General features: G+C 40.3%; 1 protein-coding gene across 4 annotated transcripts; it reads left to right on the top strand.

Annotated features, from left to right (window-relative positions):
- The first annotated feature begins 1,898 nt into the window (after nucleotides 1-1,898).
- Nucleotides 1,899-16,199, top strand: lhx9 (LIM homeobox 9). 4 transcript variants are annotated; one of them, XM_034881235.1, is made up of 6 exons: nucleotides 1,899-2,127; nucleotides 5,671-5,909; nucleotides 6,843-7,045; nucleotides 8,200-8,558; nucleotides 11,823-12,025; nucleotides 12,643-14,754. In XM_034881235.1, the coding sequence occupies exons 2-6, from the start codon at nucleotides 5,730-5,732 to the stop codon at nucleotides 12,895-12,897; spliced, it is 1,200 nt and encodes a 399-aa protein (XP_034737126.1). In that variant the 5' UTR covers nucleotides 1,899-2,127; nucleotides 5,671-5,729; the 3' UTR covers nucleotides 12,898-14,754. The 4 variants fall into 4 exon arrangements, with proteins under 4 accessions (XP_034737126.1, XP_034737127.1, XP_034737129.1 ...); XM_034881236.1 differs by lacking the exon at nucleotides 1,899-2,127 and having other exon boundaries at nucleotides 5,275-5,909; nucleotides 8,203-8,558; XM_034881238.1 differs by lacking the exon at nucleotides 1,899-2,127 and having other exon boundaries at nucleotides 5,277-5,909; nucleotides 13,007-14,754.
- Nucleotides 16,200-17,434: the final 1,235 nt, after the last annotated feature.

Here is a 17,434-nt window from a genome sequence, read left to right as displayed (position 1 = left end):
CCCCCCCCCCCCCCCCCCCCCCCCTTCCTTCCCACTCCTCTCCTTCATTCTGTCAGTGTTTAGCCTGTGGTTCCCTGCACCAGTGGATCCTGGGAGAGCCTTCCCACCTCCTCCTCCTCATCTCCTCCGCTCCTTTTCTGGCCGTGCTTTGGGAGCGACTGAGAGCTCCCTCCGCGAGACAGAGTGTCACTTGAGTTGACCCAGAAATGATGACTCCAGATGAACCCTGGATGTGTGGTAATCTAACCGCCATGCCCAAGGAGCCAGGCAGTCATGGAGGCAGGCAGGCATGATGCTGGGCTGATGCTGTATCTGTGGTCTCACTGTTGAACCAAGCATGCTGCAGAGCCTGTCTGGGTATCATGCTCAGAGAGAGCTGTATGCACGGTACTTGTTGTGGTTCACAGTGAAATGGATCTTAGTGCCGTTGCATTATTGATGAGATACATTGTGATGTCAGCCCAGGCGGAAGGAGCAAAGCAAAATGACTGTTAGCAGCATGGCACAGTGTCATTTATGCAAGCAGTACAGAGGTGTAATTAATGATCAACTCTTTGCTCTCACTGGAGCTGAGAGCATTTGCTAAACAAACCCTCTATTTGCTTGTTGTCAATTAAAATCAGCCAATCTATACCTCAATGTGTTGTCCAGTGGTCCGGGTGAGCAGGTTTAGGACATCCTGTCTTCTGGATAAACTGTTTATGTCATGTTAACAGTAAATATAAAATTCAAATGGAGGCTTTAACCAGTTCTGTTATCCATTGTATTATTATTTAATGGCTTCTTGTCAAAGTGTTTAGTCTACCAGGTAAATAATCCAATAATGCACTTGGAAATCACATCAATACAATGGAACATTATATAATAAGGTAATACAATCTGAAAAATATAGTCTCATTAGCAGTCTGGCACAATAAAATCATCTTCAAAGCATAAACAATATGAATATTTACTAAAACCTTGACATTATTAAATAGTGGTGAATGTTTCATCAGCAGAGGCCAAATGTGTGTAGAATGCTGCCTGACTAAATACTCAATACTGCTTTGAATTTATATGAAGTTTGTCAGCTGGAGTCTCCAGGTGAGACAGATAGAGAGACATGCATCACAGTTCATAGGAAACGAAATATGAACCCAAAAAAGATTTTTTTTTTTAATGTTGCTATTTTGTAAAGCTAATTTAATATAACAGTACGGAAAAATGAAGAAAAAAATGGCCACAGGTTGAGCATGTTAAAAAAAAGGATTATTCTTTAATAAACCTTTTTCAGGCTACTGTTGTGATGACGTTGAAATAAAATAGTATATATAGTCATAACCAATCTGCCTACCACTGCTAGGTTTAGATTCTTGTCACATAGTAAAATACGTAAAATTAAGTAATCAATTTAACACTTTTATTTCGAAACTGATTTCGATTTGGTATCAATATCAAATGCTTTTCCCAGCAAGGCTTTGTGTTGCTGTGCTCCATATTTTTGTCAGATTGATAGAGATTCAGGCTGTAAAGGTGCTGGTACAGTATGAAGTGAAATAGAGGTAAATATGCTTCAACCCACCTATAACTTTGTTTGCAAAACGCAGTGAACTCGTCTTTTGGGGTTAGAATCAAACTTTAGGGTCTGAATTCATACATTGTGCTATAGTTGTAAAACATATGGCTTTTAAATAGGGGGGGGGGGGGGGGGGGGGGGGGGGGGGGGGGGGGGGGGGGGCATCTGATTTTATTTAAATATTCCTAAATCTAATAGTAGCTGTTTACCATTTACCGTAACACAGTCTCCAGATGATGTAGTTTATTCTTTCATTTACGACTATACATCCCACATTTTGACCTACATGCTGAGTAGTCCATTGGCTCATGGCTTCCCATTTTCTGTGCGTTGACTGTGTGTGTGTTTGTGTGTGTGTGTGTGCTGCGTTGAGCGCTGCCAGCATACGGGAGAGGAATATTTAAATGGCTTGTGTTTTAATTGACGCTCGAACGAGAAGTGTAAGCTCAGAAACGAGGAACAGCCCCCCCATCTACCGGCAGCGTCTCCTCCGTCTGCTCCACACACTGCGCCCAGTCCGGCGCTGCTCCGCCTGCACGCTGCACAGGATCTCACACACGGCACAGCCTCAGGTAAGACCTCTCTCTATATGTCTGCTCGGGGAAATAATAATACGAGGTAGGCTTTTTTTTAGCAAACGCGTGTGAAGCAATGCGCGTCAGATCTGATGCATGATGAATTCAGTGACATTGGTAACAGTCTCACGGATAAACAGGGATGTGGCGGAAGCAGGTAAACCCATCTAAACGCTCTCTGTCTAAATTTGTATTTACGGAATGCTGTAACCCAATATTCCACCCTGTAAATAATATTTAAATGTTTAGGGTAACTGGAGTTTGGGAGTAGTCTCAAACACATGCAAGTTGAACGGCAGGCAAAACCTAAAATGACGCTTTTCTTAAAATGTAGGCAACGTAAGTCCTTTTAAATATGTTTGTGTTGTCAACTGAGATATGAGATAGTATTTTCTTTATTTATAGAAGAAAAGTCAGTGACCCACTGAGCCAGCCTGTGTAAACACGCCATTTCAAACAGTGGTTAACACTGATTTTCTTTTTCTTCTTTTTTAAAGCGTCGAAGGTTTGAAATGGAGGTCAATACAGTGCATGAATACGCAGCGACTATTACGTGTTAAAAGACTTCATTTGGTTGAATAAGATCAGAGTTTAATTTTAATCAGGGCAAATCATTCACAGTAACTAAACGAAAAATGGCACAGAACCGCCCAGATTAGTTTCCATCAATTTATTTAAAGCCAGTAATAAAATATGATGAGTAACATACATAACTAGGTTGCTTAAATAATATGATGTATTAAGAAAACACGTTAAGGAAAGAGAACTATTATTTTCAAATAAAATACGCTAAAGACTGTCACTTTTTTATGTTTCAATTTTTTTATTGCAAAAGCGTGGTTTCTCGAATTGGCTTTGGTTTTTATCCCTACAGACTTTCTCCAGAATTACACAAAATGTTATAATAAAAGAAAAAAAAGACGGCCATTAGTTCCGGTAATATCCTGATTGGATACAAAAAGAAAGAAACGAATGAAACAAAACGACAAAGCATAAGCCATGCTCCCCTCAGCCCCTTGGTGTTCACGGACACATTGTTAAAGCCTCTTCAGTCAAATGAAATGTCACTGCTGGAGGCAACGGGTCAAATGAACGATATGATCGATGTCTTAATAAAACATAACGACGAACTATAGGCTACACGCTGTAGTTCTATTCTACTGTGTGATTAGGTCCAGTTTTTAAAGTCAGAACTCTACTTTCTCATTATTAGGTCTGCCAGAGAGAAAGACAACAGCAGACAGATTAAATGTCACACCCAGCTGAGTTGATCGGTCCTCTCAGGGTGTCTTTGTCCAGGTGAAAGGAAATCCCTGTGTCCTTTTTGGGGACTCTTTTCACCGCTATGTGGGTGCTGAGACACTGACATAGCGCAAATGAACGTTTTAGGCTTTGCAGAACAGCTGCAGGTCCAGCCCGTCCAGGAGGGTCCAAGCCCTGTCTTAGAGCTCTGCTATCAAGGGGCCTCCAATTAAAGCCAACACCAACTTCATGGTGGGGGTGGGGGTGGGGGTGGGAGTGGGAGGGGGGGGGGGGGGGGGGGGAGTTTGCACACGATAATGTAACACGTCTTGAGATGAAGCATCCGCACCTGCAAAAAAAAACAACAACCCTGAGCCTCCGTAACTACATTAATGGGACCAAAGCCGAGTCCCAGATTCAGCCAGTGTGTCTATTGTTTTATGGCAAAATCTTCAGCCATCGACCTTGCAGAGACCAGAGCTCGTTATCCGGCTTTCAGCTGGAAAGGCCCGTGCACGTTGTGTTAAAATACAGACCTTGAGCTGCTGCTTCATTTTAGGGTTTGTCTCACCATATCTGGCCTGCACGTTGGACAGTAAAGCCAGTCAGTCTTCAAAAAAACAAGAGTTTTCTCACCCTTTAAACCTGACACAGATCTGCGTTGTAGCTACAGTCGCCTCAATAATGTAGATGATATCATAAGTCAACTTTATGGAATATGGTTACCTGAAAAAAAAATTCAATAACTGGTGGTGATTCCCCCTTCTTGTTTTCTTTTCTTTTCTTCTTTATTTCTCGTCTACCTCCATATCACTTGTTGTAAACGATAAGCTACATGAAATATGTTTCACATCGCGAGCCTGTTTCCAGCTCTCCTGGAGGTCAACAATATTTGGGCCTAATTCAGGAGAGGCAGAGAAAAGACAAAGATCGTGTTAATGAATACTCGGCAGGCAATATCTGTTTCAAATGAGCGTTTAATGAAGAGATAATTGATCTTGCAGTGAAAAGACTAACCAAGGCCTACAGAGTTCGCCTCGTCGCTTCATGATGTATATATCCTACTCATGTGCAAGACAAAGAAAAGGAAATGAAAGCTGGCGTGTGATCGTTTATTTCAGTAAAGAGGTTAGGATGCTTTTATTTTTTTAAACACTATCTTGTTCATTTGTGTTTAAATTCCTTGCCTTTCAGATTGTTTTTAATACAATCTGTCCCCCACCCTCCAGCCTATCACTGATCACCGCCCCGCCCCAAACAATCGTTTATAACACACACACACACACACACACACACACACACACACACACAACACACGCATAGTTATGTTATTTTGGGACAACCAAACACCTGGTAAAGAAAACTAAAACTGTCATGTTTTAAAAATGTAAAAGTTCAAAAAGAAGCTATTAAATTGTCTTGTCTTGTAGAATCGTTAATCCCTATTTGTGCCCCTTTAGTAAAACTCCAAATGAGTTTATTATACTTTTTTAGATAAGTATTATTTGTGTAAGCCATGTCAAATACAATATTTACATTCAAATTACTCTAAGCCCATTTCAGTTAATGTGACTTCTGCCTACATACCAGCATCCTCTCCTGTTAACGGGGAAATAAAAGAAATGAAATGTCAATACCATAAAGTAGCCTAGTGGTCCTTCGCGCAGCCAGAATCGGGAGTTTTTTGGGGGAAGAGTGACAGCTCTTTGTTGGTGAATAGAAATCAGTGGCGATGGAGAGAGAGAGAGAGGGAGAGAGGGTGGAAGAGAGACACGGAGTGAGAGGCGAGAGAGAGAGGGAGAGAGAGAGAGAGAGAGAGAGAGGGGGGGGGGGGGGGGGGGGACTCCTCCTACCAAATTATTCAGACTGGGCAGGCTTTGCTCTCTTCACAAATAGGACACGGTTCTCAAATCCAGGCAGTCCCAACCTGACCTCCAAGCACCAAGGAACCCCTGACTGGGAAATCTGGAGAGAGAAATCACCAAAAAAGAAACAACAGAAAACTTTGTTTCATTATTTTTGGCGAAGTGTTCACACTGTAGCCCCCACCCCCTCCCCACCTCCCTCCACACCACCACGTCCACACCGGTTTGGCGCGTCATTTGGACTATATATTTTTCCTGGAGGAGAGACATTTACGGGAAGAAGGAAAATAGCTGGTGCACTACCACCACCTCCTCCTGTCCCACCCATGTTGTAGTTTCTTCGTTCTTCGTTTCTTCCAGTTGCCTTTGCGCTCTGGCGAGGAGGTGATCTGAATCTCTGGGGTTGTGTTGTGGTTTTGTGTGCCTCTCTCAGAGTCTCAGAGCCCATTTGGATGCGCTGAGAGAGCGGGGCGCAGCGCTGCAGTACAGTATATGGAAGTTGTGGGCTGCAAGACAGAGGCAGGCAGTTGCACGTTGCGTCCAGGACCGGGAGCCATGCTTTTCCACGGGATCTCCGGGGATCACATCCAAGGGATCATGGAGGAGATGGAGAGAAGGTCGAAAACGGATTCGCGTCTGGCTAAGGGCATACAGCTCAACGGGAGAGAGTCGGTAAGTCAGCTCGGACCGTGTTTGAATTCATGTAAAAACTCGTTTTGACCGTCACTTCATAAACGACCACCGTGGCACCGCGAACGTGCCAGGAAATGTGCAGTTGAGGATGTATCAGTTACTACATTGTGTCTTATTATGGTAAATATTATAGTGTAATTATTCATCCCAACATAAATTCCCTCTTGGATAGTGAATTTCGTAATCAGCCCTATAGTTAAAAATGTCATGTTATTTCAATTGCTGCTCAATGATCTGCACAACATAATTACTACAAAATACACTGGCTATAAACTTAACATTAAATATAGCCTATTTGAAACACACATTACTCTTGGCATCATTTGAAACATTGCACAGCAGTAATATTCTGTTGACAAATGTACACATTTTAGATCTGGCAATTATAAATCCACCAAACATTGTTAACAAAAACATGCTGAATTAATATTAATAGGATACATTTGAGTTTTATTATTTCAACTGTAAAAAATACTATATTTTTTTAGGCCACTATATTTTTTGAACAGGCCTTTATTCTATATTTTAAATATAGGCTTCTTACCCAAACGTGTTGTTCGCTTTGATTTTAATGGCAACGACGAAAGGAGACATTGAACTTCTAAAATGTTAGCTCAGCACTACAAATACATTCAACTGTCCTCGACATTCAGTTGATTTCAGAAACAATTCCTTCCGGGGGGGCTGTGAACACACCGAGGCTGCATTTGTTCACTTGTGTTTAAAGTGCTGTGTAAAAGGCCCTCTGACTCATAGATTAAAACGAAAAATGAAAAGTTTAATGTAATGTCTAGAAAGCTAATTAAGGCCTGTTGTTTCTGTTTTTTGCATGGTATGTGTTGCATAAGACTTCCCCAGCAGTCTCGAAGGAAACAGTGGCCATGAGCTTTCTTGTCTCTCTCTCTGATGCAGACCATGCCTTCCATGAGCCCGGAGAAGCCTGCTCTGTGTGCCGGCTGTGGCGGCAAGATTTCGGATAGATACTACCTCCTGGCCGTGGACAAACAGTGGCACCTCCGGTGCCTCAAATGCTGTGAATGTAAACTAGCGCTGGAATCGGAGCTAACGTGTTTTGCCAAGGATGGGAGTATTTATTGCAAGGATGATTACTACAGGTAAGACAAATTAAGGTCGTGCATTTAAATCACGAAACAGCTTAGGGAGACATTAGTGTCATTGTCACGCACACGCACACGCGCGTGTACCCACCCAAAGCTGCTAGGACAATTTATTTTCAAATTTTCAAATTTTTTTGGACCGGGGGTGGGGGGGTGGGGGGGAGGGGGTTGTTTTATTGACCATGATTCAACAGGCTTCGGCTGTTCATCTGAAATTATGTTAAAGGCTTTTGGTCCAATCAGGCCTCATTCTTGTTTGAATAGCATCATGACAGTCTCCCAGGGGCCCTGCATGCTGTTCATTGGGAATACGTTATGATACGAAATGTAACTTTTATTCGTTTGTGGTTTATGTGTAATCGTTTCCATGGCTCTGAGTGTATTGTAAACTGCATTAGCTTGTATGAGTCAGTCTACCAGAAACAAAGGAGCACATCGTATTGTACATTTATATCGTGTTTGTAACCTACCTTCGGGCCTTTAGTCAGCATGCACAGTGGCCTAACGTGCCTGAGTATGGAAAATAACCAATTAAAAATGCAGCTATTGGTCAGATATGTTATCCCATATTTTAATGCATTCGTACAGTCATGATCTGACACACAGGCCGGAAAGTTGTTTTAGTGTAGGCTAAAATACAGTAAAATAACCCAAGAAAGAAATGCTGATAAATGCTTGGGCAAAATGTCTCAGCTGTCGTACAATTTTAACAGGTTACCATGGTTCCGCTTATTGCCTACCTTCAGCCTTTTTATGTGTAATGTCAGCCACACGGCCAAGAGGTCAGTTAAGATTTCATCACCGAAACTGTGGACTGACTTAAAAAAAAAAAAAAAAAAGCCTATTTAGGAGACAAATATTTTTACACCAAAGAAAATGTTGCTTATCAACCAGCCGTTACTCACTTGTAGGCCAGATGTGACCAGATGTGGATATATTAGTTCAGAATGAAAACTCTATATCAGTCTATGGGCCTGTAGAGTATTGCCAGCTACGAAAGCTGTGTGAGATATACAAACACACACCTTTGTCACTGAAACGCACGACAAAAAAAAAGCCATGACAATGCAGTTTACATTTCGGCTTCTGTCTTTCTATTTGTCACGTTTGGTCTCTATGTATGAGGAGTCTTGACAATTCGTCTGTTCCAGAAGGTTCTCCGTGCAGAGGTGCGCGCGCTGCCACCTCGGCATATCGGCCTCAGAGATGGTGATGCGGGCGCGCGACTCCGTGTACCACCTGAGTTGCTTCACGTGCACCACCTGCAACAAGACGCTGACCACGGGCGACCACTTCGGCATGAAGGACAGCCTGGTGTACTGCCGGCTCCACTTCGAGACGCTGGTGCAGGGACCGGACTACCACCAACAGCTCAACTTCGCTGAGCTGGCGGCGAAGGGCGGCGGCCTCTCCCTACCTTACTTCAACGGCACCGGTACGGCACAGAAGGGAAGGCCGCGCAAGAGGAAGAGTCCGGCCATGGGGATAGATATACCCAGCTACAACACAGGTGAGACAACGTGCTGCTCAGAGCGGGGCCTCACATCAAGTCAAGAACATACAAACACGCACGTATTAGAGAATCTGTTGTAAAGAGACCAGCTATGTTGTTCGTTCGTTACGGTGCACACGTCCCTGATGCCTTTAACAGTCTGCCCCGTGTGGATAACCTAGGCCTTATTGTAGGGACAGTTTACCTTACATTAAAAACAAAAACACGCCGGTGTTTTTAACTAACTTCACTCCACATTAAACTGTTCCTCTTCTCGATTAGAACCACCTGGAGCCCTTCGAAAAGACCCCAGGTAGTCCCTGGACCATAGTTTGGGAACTTTATAACTGCATTGTGGTTCACTGTGTTCTTCACTAAAATCTCCTCAAACATTGCTGACCAAAGCATCGTCGTATTCATTTACTTGTAATGTTTCAAAATATAGCAGCAGAGATAATTACATGTAATAAAAAAACACCCACAAATGAACACATAAATTAATAAAGTTAATACGCATTTTATGTATTTATTGTTTTGTTTTTAAAGAAAAAGATGGGTTCATTTGTTGACATTACGCAAAGCCCATCGCTTTACGTCCAGACGGCTCCTCAATGCCTCAGCTGGAACAGCCATAGGTTTACACGTCGGGGGTGACTCCATCTCTCCTGTAGGCTGTGCTAATGGAGGTGCACGTTGTCAGAGTGAAACGGCGCCCACATCCATGGCTAATTGATATGCAGCTTTCTGTCAGTCCACGGGTCTTTTAACGCACCGATTTTGGGCTTTAAACTGGGGCGTGTGTTGCACAGGGGGTGATCAAAATTTGACATCGCCCTCATTCTGCTTATCGACTTTATAATTAGAACTAATTTAGGTCAAAATAAATGTGTAGGATGAGGCTCAATTTAGTTTGGAACTGTTGCGTAAAAACCGTGGGCATGTCTTTGATTTTTGTTGGAAGACAGAAAAACTGGAGTCACTGTCAACATTAATCTAGACCTACTGATGAATGTAGGTTTCATCTAAAATCTTCTATTGAATCGCTGAATGTTATAACCCGACCCCCACCCCTCTCCAGCGTCCCCATTTTGTTGTCGCTTTCTGCGAATTAGTGCGCGGTTGAGAAAGTTCGTCATTGTGCACCAAGTTTCCTCTGTTCCTGGTGAATGGAGAGGAATAAGGGTAATCTGCGCGTTAATTGTTCTCCGTTAATTGAAGGTGACGTTGGAATCCCTGGCCTCCTGTGCGGCGGTCAGCACAGTTCTCAGGGGCCTGCTGCAGGGAGAGGCCTCTGAACGCAACACTGTACAGTCAGCGCTCCGGTTGAAGGGGCTTTGGTTTGTTATCCGCAAACACAATTCCAAGAGATTATGTAAATCCTATAGTTCTCATGGAGGCTTTAATAGGACAACAACCATTGTAGCACTGTGATTTTTCTTTACTAGCAGGATATGCATTAAAATAAAATATAATCCAGCCACAACAGGTAAAAAATCCCACAAAAGAAAATTCCGCAGAGAAAAACGTGAAAAACAGTGACCTGTCCCTGTGAGCTCATTATTCAGCACCACATACACAGTAAAGGTCCCAGTGGGAATATTATATTTTTTCATTTGGGATATTTAATTAAAAATAATGAAGTATAATAGAATATTTTCTAATCTCAATGAGGTTCATTGGCTTCTTTAAGCTTTTTGTTTCATTTTGAAAATGTTAAATGTTCTAATTATGTGATGGATTTGTGACCTTATCCAACAATAAAATTAGCCCATAAACTAAAATAAAACACAAATCTTTCAAAAAAGAAAAAATTAAACTATAGGGAAAGACTGAACTATTAAGTCTTAAGTCTGTGTTGTTCAGGTTGATATATCGTTCTGCAGATCAGGAGACTCACATTCATGACAAAAAGGATGAGATTTTGTTTGAGGTTTTGTTTCTGCTTATCAAGCACATTCATGTTTGTTTTCACCAGGGAAAGGTGTGGGTCTACTGAGTATTCCGCACCATTCTGTGCAGTTTGGTCTTGTTTGGATATAGAGACCCCTAGTGGGTAATATCTAGTGAAACACAATCCAGTGAAGGCTGGAGAAGCAGAACATAGATGTCAATGATTGTCATATTAATGGTGCGTATCAGTCTCAAAGAAGAAGTCTCATGTAACAAATCACAATTCACACCACAATTTGTACCATAACACAATGCCACACGATTTCCATCCCATAGTTTGATCTGTATCTGCCTTACTCAAACTGATTTTATATTTAATTCAACAATTCCTTTTTTAAAGAGTGTTTGCACTAAATTTGTATGATGATAATGTTGGTGGAGGTCATTTGATATTTAATCATCCATTGGTCATCATTTGCGTTATACATTGACACAAGAGAATAAACACAACCTTTGTATAATTTAAAGACAATTATTATTTGCTGGCTAGATCATGTAAATGTTCAACAGAATTCATTTAACTTGCAAATTTATTTTGCATGGGAATTTCCTCTGGAACAACAGTGTAGAATTATGTAAACGTGTTATTTGTAAAACAATATGATAGTGAAATAAAGTGTATAGATTTGCCTTTTTATCAGTGATAAATGTTTCCGCAGCACTGTTTAGCCACACATGTATTTAATTTATTGGATCGTTTTTTGCATTTCACCGTCTTTAAGTATTTTACACATATAGCACTAAGCTAGTGACAAATTAGGGCCATTAGACCTGTTAGTCTTTGCAAACACAAGCAGAATTAATTTAGTGTATCGCTGTATGGTTAAAATTCATAATGTTGCTTTAAAAATATATAAAACAGATTATAAAAAACAGTCGCAACTTCCAAACATTTAAGTTTATTATGTTTAATGAGTTTCTTGTCAGTTATTTGCATATTCTAATGGTTTGTTATAAATAATCTAAACTTTTGGCACCAGTCTTAATAGATCCTATTACACTAAGTCAATGGAAATGCTAGAACTTTCCACAATCAAGTCCATATGTGATCACCTTAATAATAAGCTTTATTGTTTCTTTTCTTTCCCTGCAAAACATCTGGCAAAATATTCAATTAAATATTTAGCCTTAAAACTAGTGCAACATTTCATTAGTGAAATAATCCTATTTAAGCATTTTTACGATTTGAATATCGTTATCTTGTTAGTAGTGGAGTTTTTTGCCTTAATTCCAATGCAAAGGGCTAGTGTTTAGAAAATAAATGAATTTTGTTTCGCTGTTGCTCCATTTGGACTCTGATCCAGCCCCTGTGCTCTGCTCTCTGCTTCTCAGGCTGTAACGAGAACGACACCGACCACTTGGACCGGGACCAGCAGGCCTACGCTCCGACTCAGAAGACCAAACGCATGCGGACCTCCTTTAAGCACCACCAGCTGCGGACAATGAAATCCTACTTTGCCATCAACCACAACCCAGATGCCAAGGACTTAAAGCAGCTGGCCCAGAAGACAGGCCTCACTAAGAGAGTTCTACAGGTAAGCAGAAAGCCGTTCTTCTTACTGATCTGATCACCCCATATCTTTGTTTGCACCCCATCCTCCTCCATGTCCCTCCCATTTCACATCATTGAAGTCATCTTTTTGATTTGGTTTATTTGGTTGGCCCATTTAGTCATTAGATGTATATCCAGGGGGTTTTATCAGCAATCTTGTAGAATCTTAAATGGTATTTTTTTTGGGAAGGAAAGGAGAAAAGCTGAATCAGAGCGCAGAGATTTAATGTAAAACTCTAGCTGATATCATTAATAACGAGAGTGCACATGTTCTTTTTATCTGTGGAACAGAAAAGGGTGTAATTCAACTCTCACAGATAAAAAAATAAAAGGATAATAGTTTTGATATGCTATTAAAATTTACACTCTTGCATTCAGTATTCAGGAGCTAACTGGTTCATTGTTATCTGCCCCTTTAGCTCAAAATATTGTATGACAACTGCCATATAAAGATCTATATACATAAGGCCAGGGCAAGTTGATACAGTAATTGCTGTGATAACTTGACATGTAAACTACTGTACAAATGATTTGATTATTTCTTTCTTTAAAATTAATCTTAAAACAAAAAGTAAAAGCCACACTGGGATTGGTTTGCAGGTTTGGTTCCAAAACGCAAGAGCCAAATTCAGAAGGAACGTTTTGCGACAGGAGAATGGAGGTGTTGATAAGGCTGATGGCACCTCACTCCCTCCACCCTCATCTGACAGTGGGGCCCTGAGCCCCCCCTCCAGCGCGGCCACACTAACAGACCTGACAAACCCCTCTATCACTGTAGTGACCTCCGTCACCTCTAGTTTGGACAGCCATGATTCGGGGAGCCCTTCGCAAACTACCTTGACAAACCTTTTCTAACACGCTATCCCTAGCAGACTGTTTTTTTTTTTTTTGTTTTTAAATCTGATTTTTATTTTGTTGTTTTTATTTCATTTTGTTTTCTCAATTTACATTTTATTTTTTTAAGTGACACCTTTAAATCTACCAGAGACAGCTCCTTGGAACAGAAAGTGCTGTACTGTGTACACAAACAAGAACAACAAGAGCAAGAACAGAAGCGACCACATTAAAACACAAGGAAATCATTTTAATGTGTAGCATTTGAAACAACATGGCAGCCTTGTCTGTAGTTGACTTACAGTATGCAGAGATTGATTTTGGACGGGACATTTTTGAAGTTGAAGGCATTAGAAAATTGTCATGGATCCCACAAATCATCGGGAAAAAAAACTAAACTTGAAGCTTGTCTGGAAAACTAGATTTTTACTCTTTATTTGTACATTTGTATGGAATTATGATTAAAAAAAGCCCTTCTTAATTTATGCTTAATTGGTCAATTTAAAAAAAAAAATGAATATTTTGCCCTTGGTAACCTGTATATGTATGCACTGTGTTCGCACTATCCAATTTAAATATATTTTTTTTCTGTTTTGGAATAATTTGGGAAGTAAACTTGTAGAATGTTCTGTATATGGGTAACCCCAGAAAACAGGCTTTAATTATTTCCGAATGTTTCAGTCTTTAAGACTGAAGAAGTAAATCGTCTAAACTGCATTTTAAGCACCTAACCATTGCAGCTTATATGGCAGGTAGATGCTGAAACAACATCTGTTTTATGTCTTGATTTACAAATCTACTGTGATAAAGAGAAAGAAGCTAATCCTACAATCTGTACAGTGGTAACTGTTCAACATGTAATGCAGTCACATTGATAGAAATGGTTTGATAATTAGAAATTGGAGAACAGTTTATGCACGCTGTTGCAATCGATTGTTTTCATGACAGAGCACTTTTTCCGATTTGTTGGCCTCATAGATGAAACCGTCGTCAAATGGATAAATCCTAGATAACATATCCATTGATCCACAGCTAAACTCAATTGCACAGTGACAATATACTGCCCAGTGAAAAGTGCATTATTGTTTTTATCATGTTGCTCAGGTTAACGATGTGATTTAAAAAAGGGAAAAGGAGTAGGTGTGAGAAATTAAGTGGTTGCGACGTTTCAGACTAGATTTGTAGAGCTGACATGAACATTCAAATGTCCTCCGAAAGGTGGAGTCGTAACAGGCAGCCAGTGGGAAATCATTGTCCATGTGTTCTCCTCTTTGGCCATATTTATACTTTCTTTAATCACACTTGCCACTGAACAGACCAAAAACATGTTTCTTCTGGCTGAAAGATAGAGAGAAAAGAAAGAGCAAATCTTCAACGGCGTCGATACATTTCATTGTGAGCGTCACAATTTGTTCTATTGTAGAACAAAGTGGTACTCTAGATCTACTTAATGAAGTAGATGCCTAACTCAGTTCTACTATGTGCCTTATGCTATAACTTGGGAGAAAGTTTGTGAAATTCAGGATATATGTGTTCTTTGTTAACTGATTCACATCCTTTTGACGCCTCACTAGTTTTGTACTGTTTTGCATCTTATTTCCGAAGATCTTTTTATGGTGTATCCTGTTAAAAAGGGGGCAGCGATGTCATAGAAAGCATTTGTGCACTCTTTCAGATATAGTTGGGTAATCCAAGAACCTTATATATTGATCTTCGTGTTAATAGTTGAGTACAGTAAGTGTTCTATCAAGATTGTCCATGTTTCCCTGTTTCTTGATAAAGATGGTGTATAGAAACTATTTCCCCTTAAATATTTATGGACCAAACGGTTGTTATATATCTTATTAAATTTGTGTGAATAAAATACTTTGCTTTAAATGGGTTTTATTTTTCCTTACACTTGCCATTTTTGTGTTCTATCTTGAATACAATTTTTGTTTATCACATCAACAAATGAGAAAGCATTCAGTTATTAATGACTAGTTAAACGTCCTCATTTTTGCTTCCATTTTTAATTTCTATTTCCTATTTTATGATGTTTATGGTTTTTAACGTAATGCCCCATGGATTTGCATCTAAACCCTGCAGTCAAAAATATGCAATTGCTTTTTAATGCATGAACATGGCTTTAAAATTTAAATCAAAGTAATGCTGCAAAGCATATATTGATATACATCTATATACATATATAGTATATATGTATGCATAACATATTGGTAAACCTAAAATGAAGTAAAAGTAAATGCAGACCCCGTAAAACCAGGTTGCACTGTAGTTAATATATTCTTACTCTATTATTTCTTTCAGGGAGAACAAATCTTGGGGCATTACAGCCATACATCCCGACGTTTGAAAATTCCCTAAAGTATTAACAGAAGGGGAAAACTTTGATGGGAATTCCTCACCATTGAAGACAAAGACAATATTAGGATAAGACGATAGCATATTGAGAAAAAATAAACGACCAACATAAACCTGTTTTAGTTGCAAATGTACAACTGATGATTTGCTAAACAAAGGTTTGTCCTGAAAGTTTGAATCCATCAACGGAGGAGACTACACAGTGTACTGTATATTTACGACATTAATGTGAAAAAATGGCATTGGAATGGTAAATGCACAAAACTGATGATAAAATGTATTGTAACAGAAAAAAACAAACAAAAAACTCATAGAAAAGAACAGGATGTGATTAAAAGACAGCAGGCATACAACATGACAACAGTGTGAAACAGAGATGGTATGGATGGTATTGGTACAAACACACACACACACACACAAAACACACAAACACACACACACACACACACACACACACTATACACAACCTTTCTCCCACTGCCTTGCTCCTATGCACAATAAATACATTCCCACAATCTTTGTTCTCACACACACAAACACACACACACACACACACACACACACACACACACACACACACACACTCACACACACACACACACACACATATACAAATGCACACAAGCTGCTGCCCCCATGGACCCCGCCCAAGATTCAGCTTGCTAAATAGAAGTTTTCTTTTGTCACAAGTGTCATTCCGTAAACACATGGCCTCCTTGAAACTCGGCAGCAGGATGCCCATCAAATATGATGAGTGTATGAAGAGGACTGCAGAGCTGGAGCTTTGCCATCTGGCTGTACCGAGGGAAGGAAGTGAAAAAACAAAGCAGATAAAGAAGAGATTCTCATTTTGCATGCGCCTCATTGTCATGTTAACATTTTAGATGTATGAGATGTATATTATTTCCTTTGATTCAATGTATGATTCATTGTCAGCTGCAAAATAAAGCATATGAAAATGATGTCCCTGATGTCCACATAGTACCAGTGAAAAAAAGGCTCCTATAGATTGTCTCACATCAGCCTTTTTTACTATTTATAGCATAAAACCCCTTTCAGTTCTATTTCACTGAAATAAAAATAAAAAGTATTTAAAAGTATATTCCCACATTTGCACACATACATGTGTTTGTAATAAAAGCCAAAATAATCTAGCAACATTGGCCAGTTTAAATAATTTTGCAAAAGATGGACAACTCAAACAAACTCTAATAGGCAAAAACATGATGCTTCAGTTAGTTGTTTGGCAGTCTCATTAGTCAGCATGAATGCTGGGTATGTAATGTAACTAAGGTGTGTTGTGGAAAAATAATTGAGAACGAATGAGGAGGGACTGAGGGAAAAAGAGGGAGAAAGAAAGAGACTGAAGCCACATGGGGACCAGTAAACAGGCTGGTGTTGAATTCCAGCAATGTAGGAAACAGCAAACACTTCAGTCAGTCCAAGAGGAAACCTCAGTCGCTGGGGTGTCTGTGCACTGTGGCAGCAGGGCTGTGTTCCCCGGGTCTTATGGGAGGACGGTGGGCGGGTTGACACCACAGAGCTACAGGAAGCAGGGGCTGGAGCAGAAACACAAACAAAAACAGCCAGCCCTGCTCACTTTAGGAGCTGCAAGATGAACACTCTGGACAACGTCATGGCCCTGTGTTGACAAGAATTTCAGGGGTTTGCTGCTGGGCTGTTGGAATGCATCTTATCGTAACCTGTGTGTGTGTGCATGCATGTGCTTGTGTGCGTGTGTGTGTGTGTGTGTGTGTGTGTGTGTGTGTGAATGCGTTTGTGTGTGTGATGATCAGCCAAATTCTTGCCAATAGGATTGCTTCACCCTATTCCAGGTATGTTTCTTGCTTCAATTAAAGAGTGAAAAAATACACGATGTTCTCTAGTGACTACATTGAATTCAAGAATTTGGACTGCTGTACATATATCTTTGGTCTATGAACTAACTACAACATCAACAAAAATCCCACTTATAAACAGTGAGATCAATGTAATTTCAATCTGCAGTATTTACTGTTGCATTATTCTCAGTGTAAAAAACATAAAACATAAGGACAATGTTGTTTGTTGTCTGTGCCATAGACTGTGTATTATTAGTATTACACAACATACAGTCTATGGTCTGTGCAGAGGTAAGAAAAGATGGCATCTGCCAACTGACACACTTCGTCACCTCTCTTATCCCCCCACCCCCCTC

This window comes from Etheostoma cragini, chromosome 9, assembly GCF_013103735.1.
Source record: "Etheostoma cragini isolate CJK2018 chromosome 9, CSU_Ecrag_1.0, whole genome shotgun sequence".
NCBI lineage: Eukaryota > Metazoa > Chordata > Actinopteri > Perciformes > Percidae > Etheostoma > Etheostoma cragini.
The sequence above is the reverse complement of the archived record's forward strand: the minus strand, read 5'-3'. Positions and strand labels throughout refer to the sequence as shown.

What these genes read in the sequence shown, in the direction of transcription:
- lhx9 (XM_034881235.1), top strand. Translation starts at nt 5,730, where the DNA reads ATGGAAGTTGTGGGCTGCAAGACAGAGGCAGGCAGTTGCACGTTGCGT. An exon ending in TGCAAGGATGATTACTACAG is followed by an intron (nt 7,046 to 8,199) that starts GTAAGACAAATT and finishes CGTCTGTTCCAG; the next exon opens with AAGGTTCTCCGTGCAGAGGT. An exon ending in TATACCCAGCTACAACACAG is followed by an intron (nt 8,559 to 11,822) that starts GTGAGACAACGT and finishes TCTGCTTCTCAG; the next exon opens with GCTGTAACGAGAACGACACC.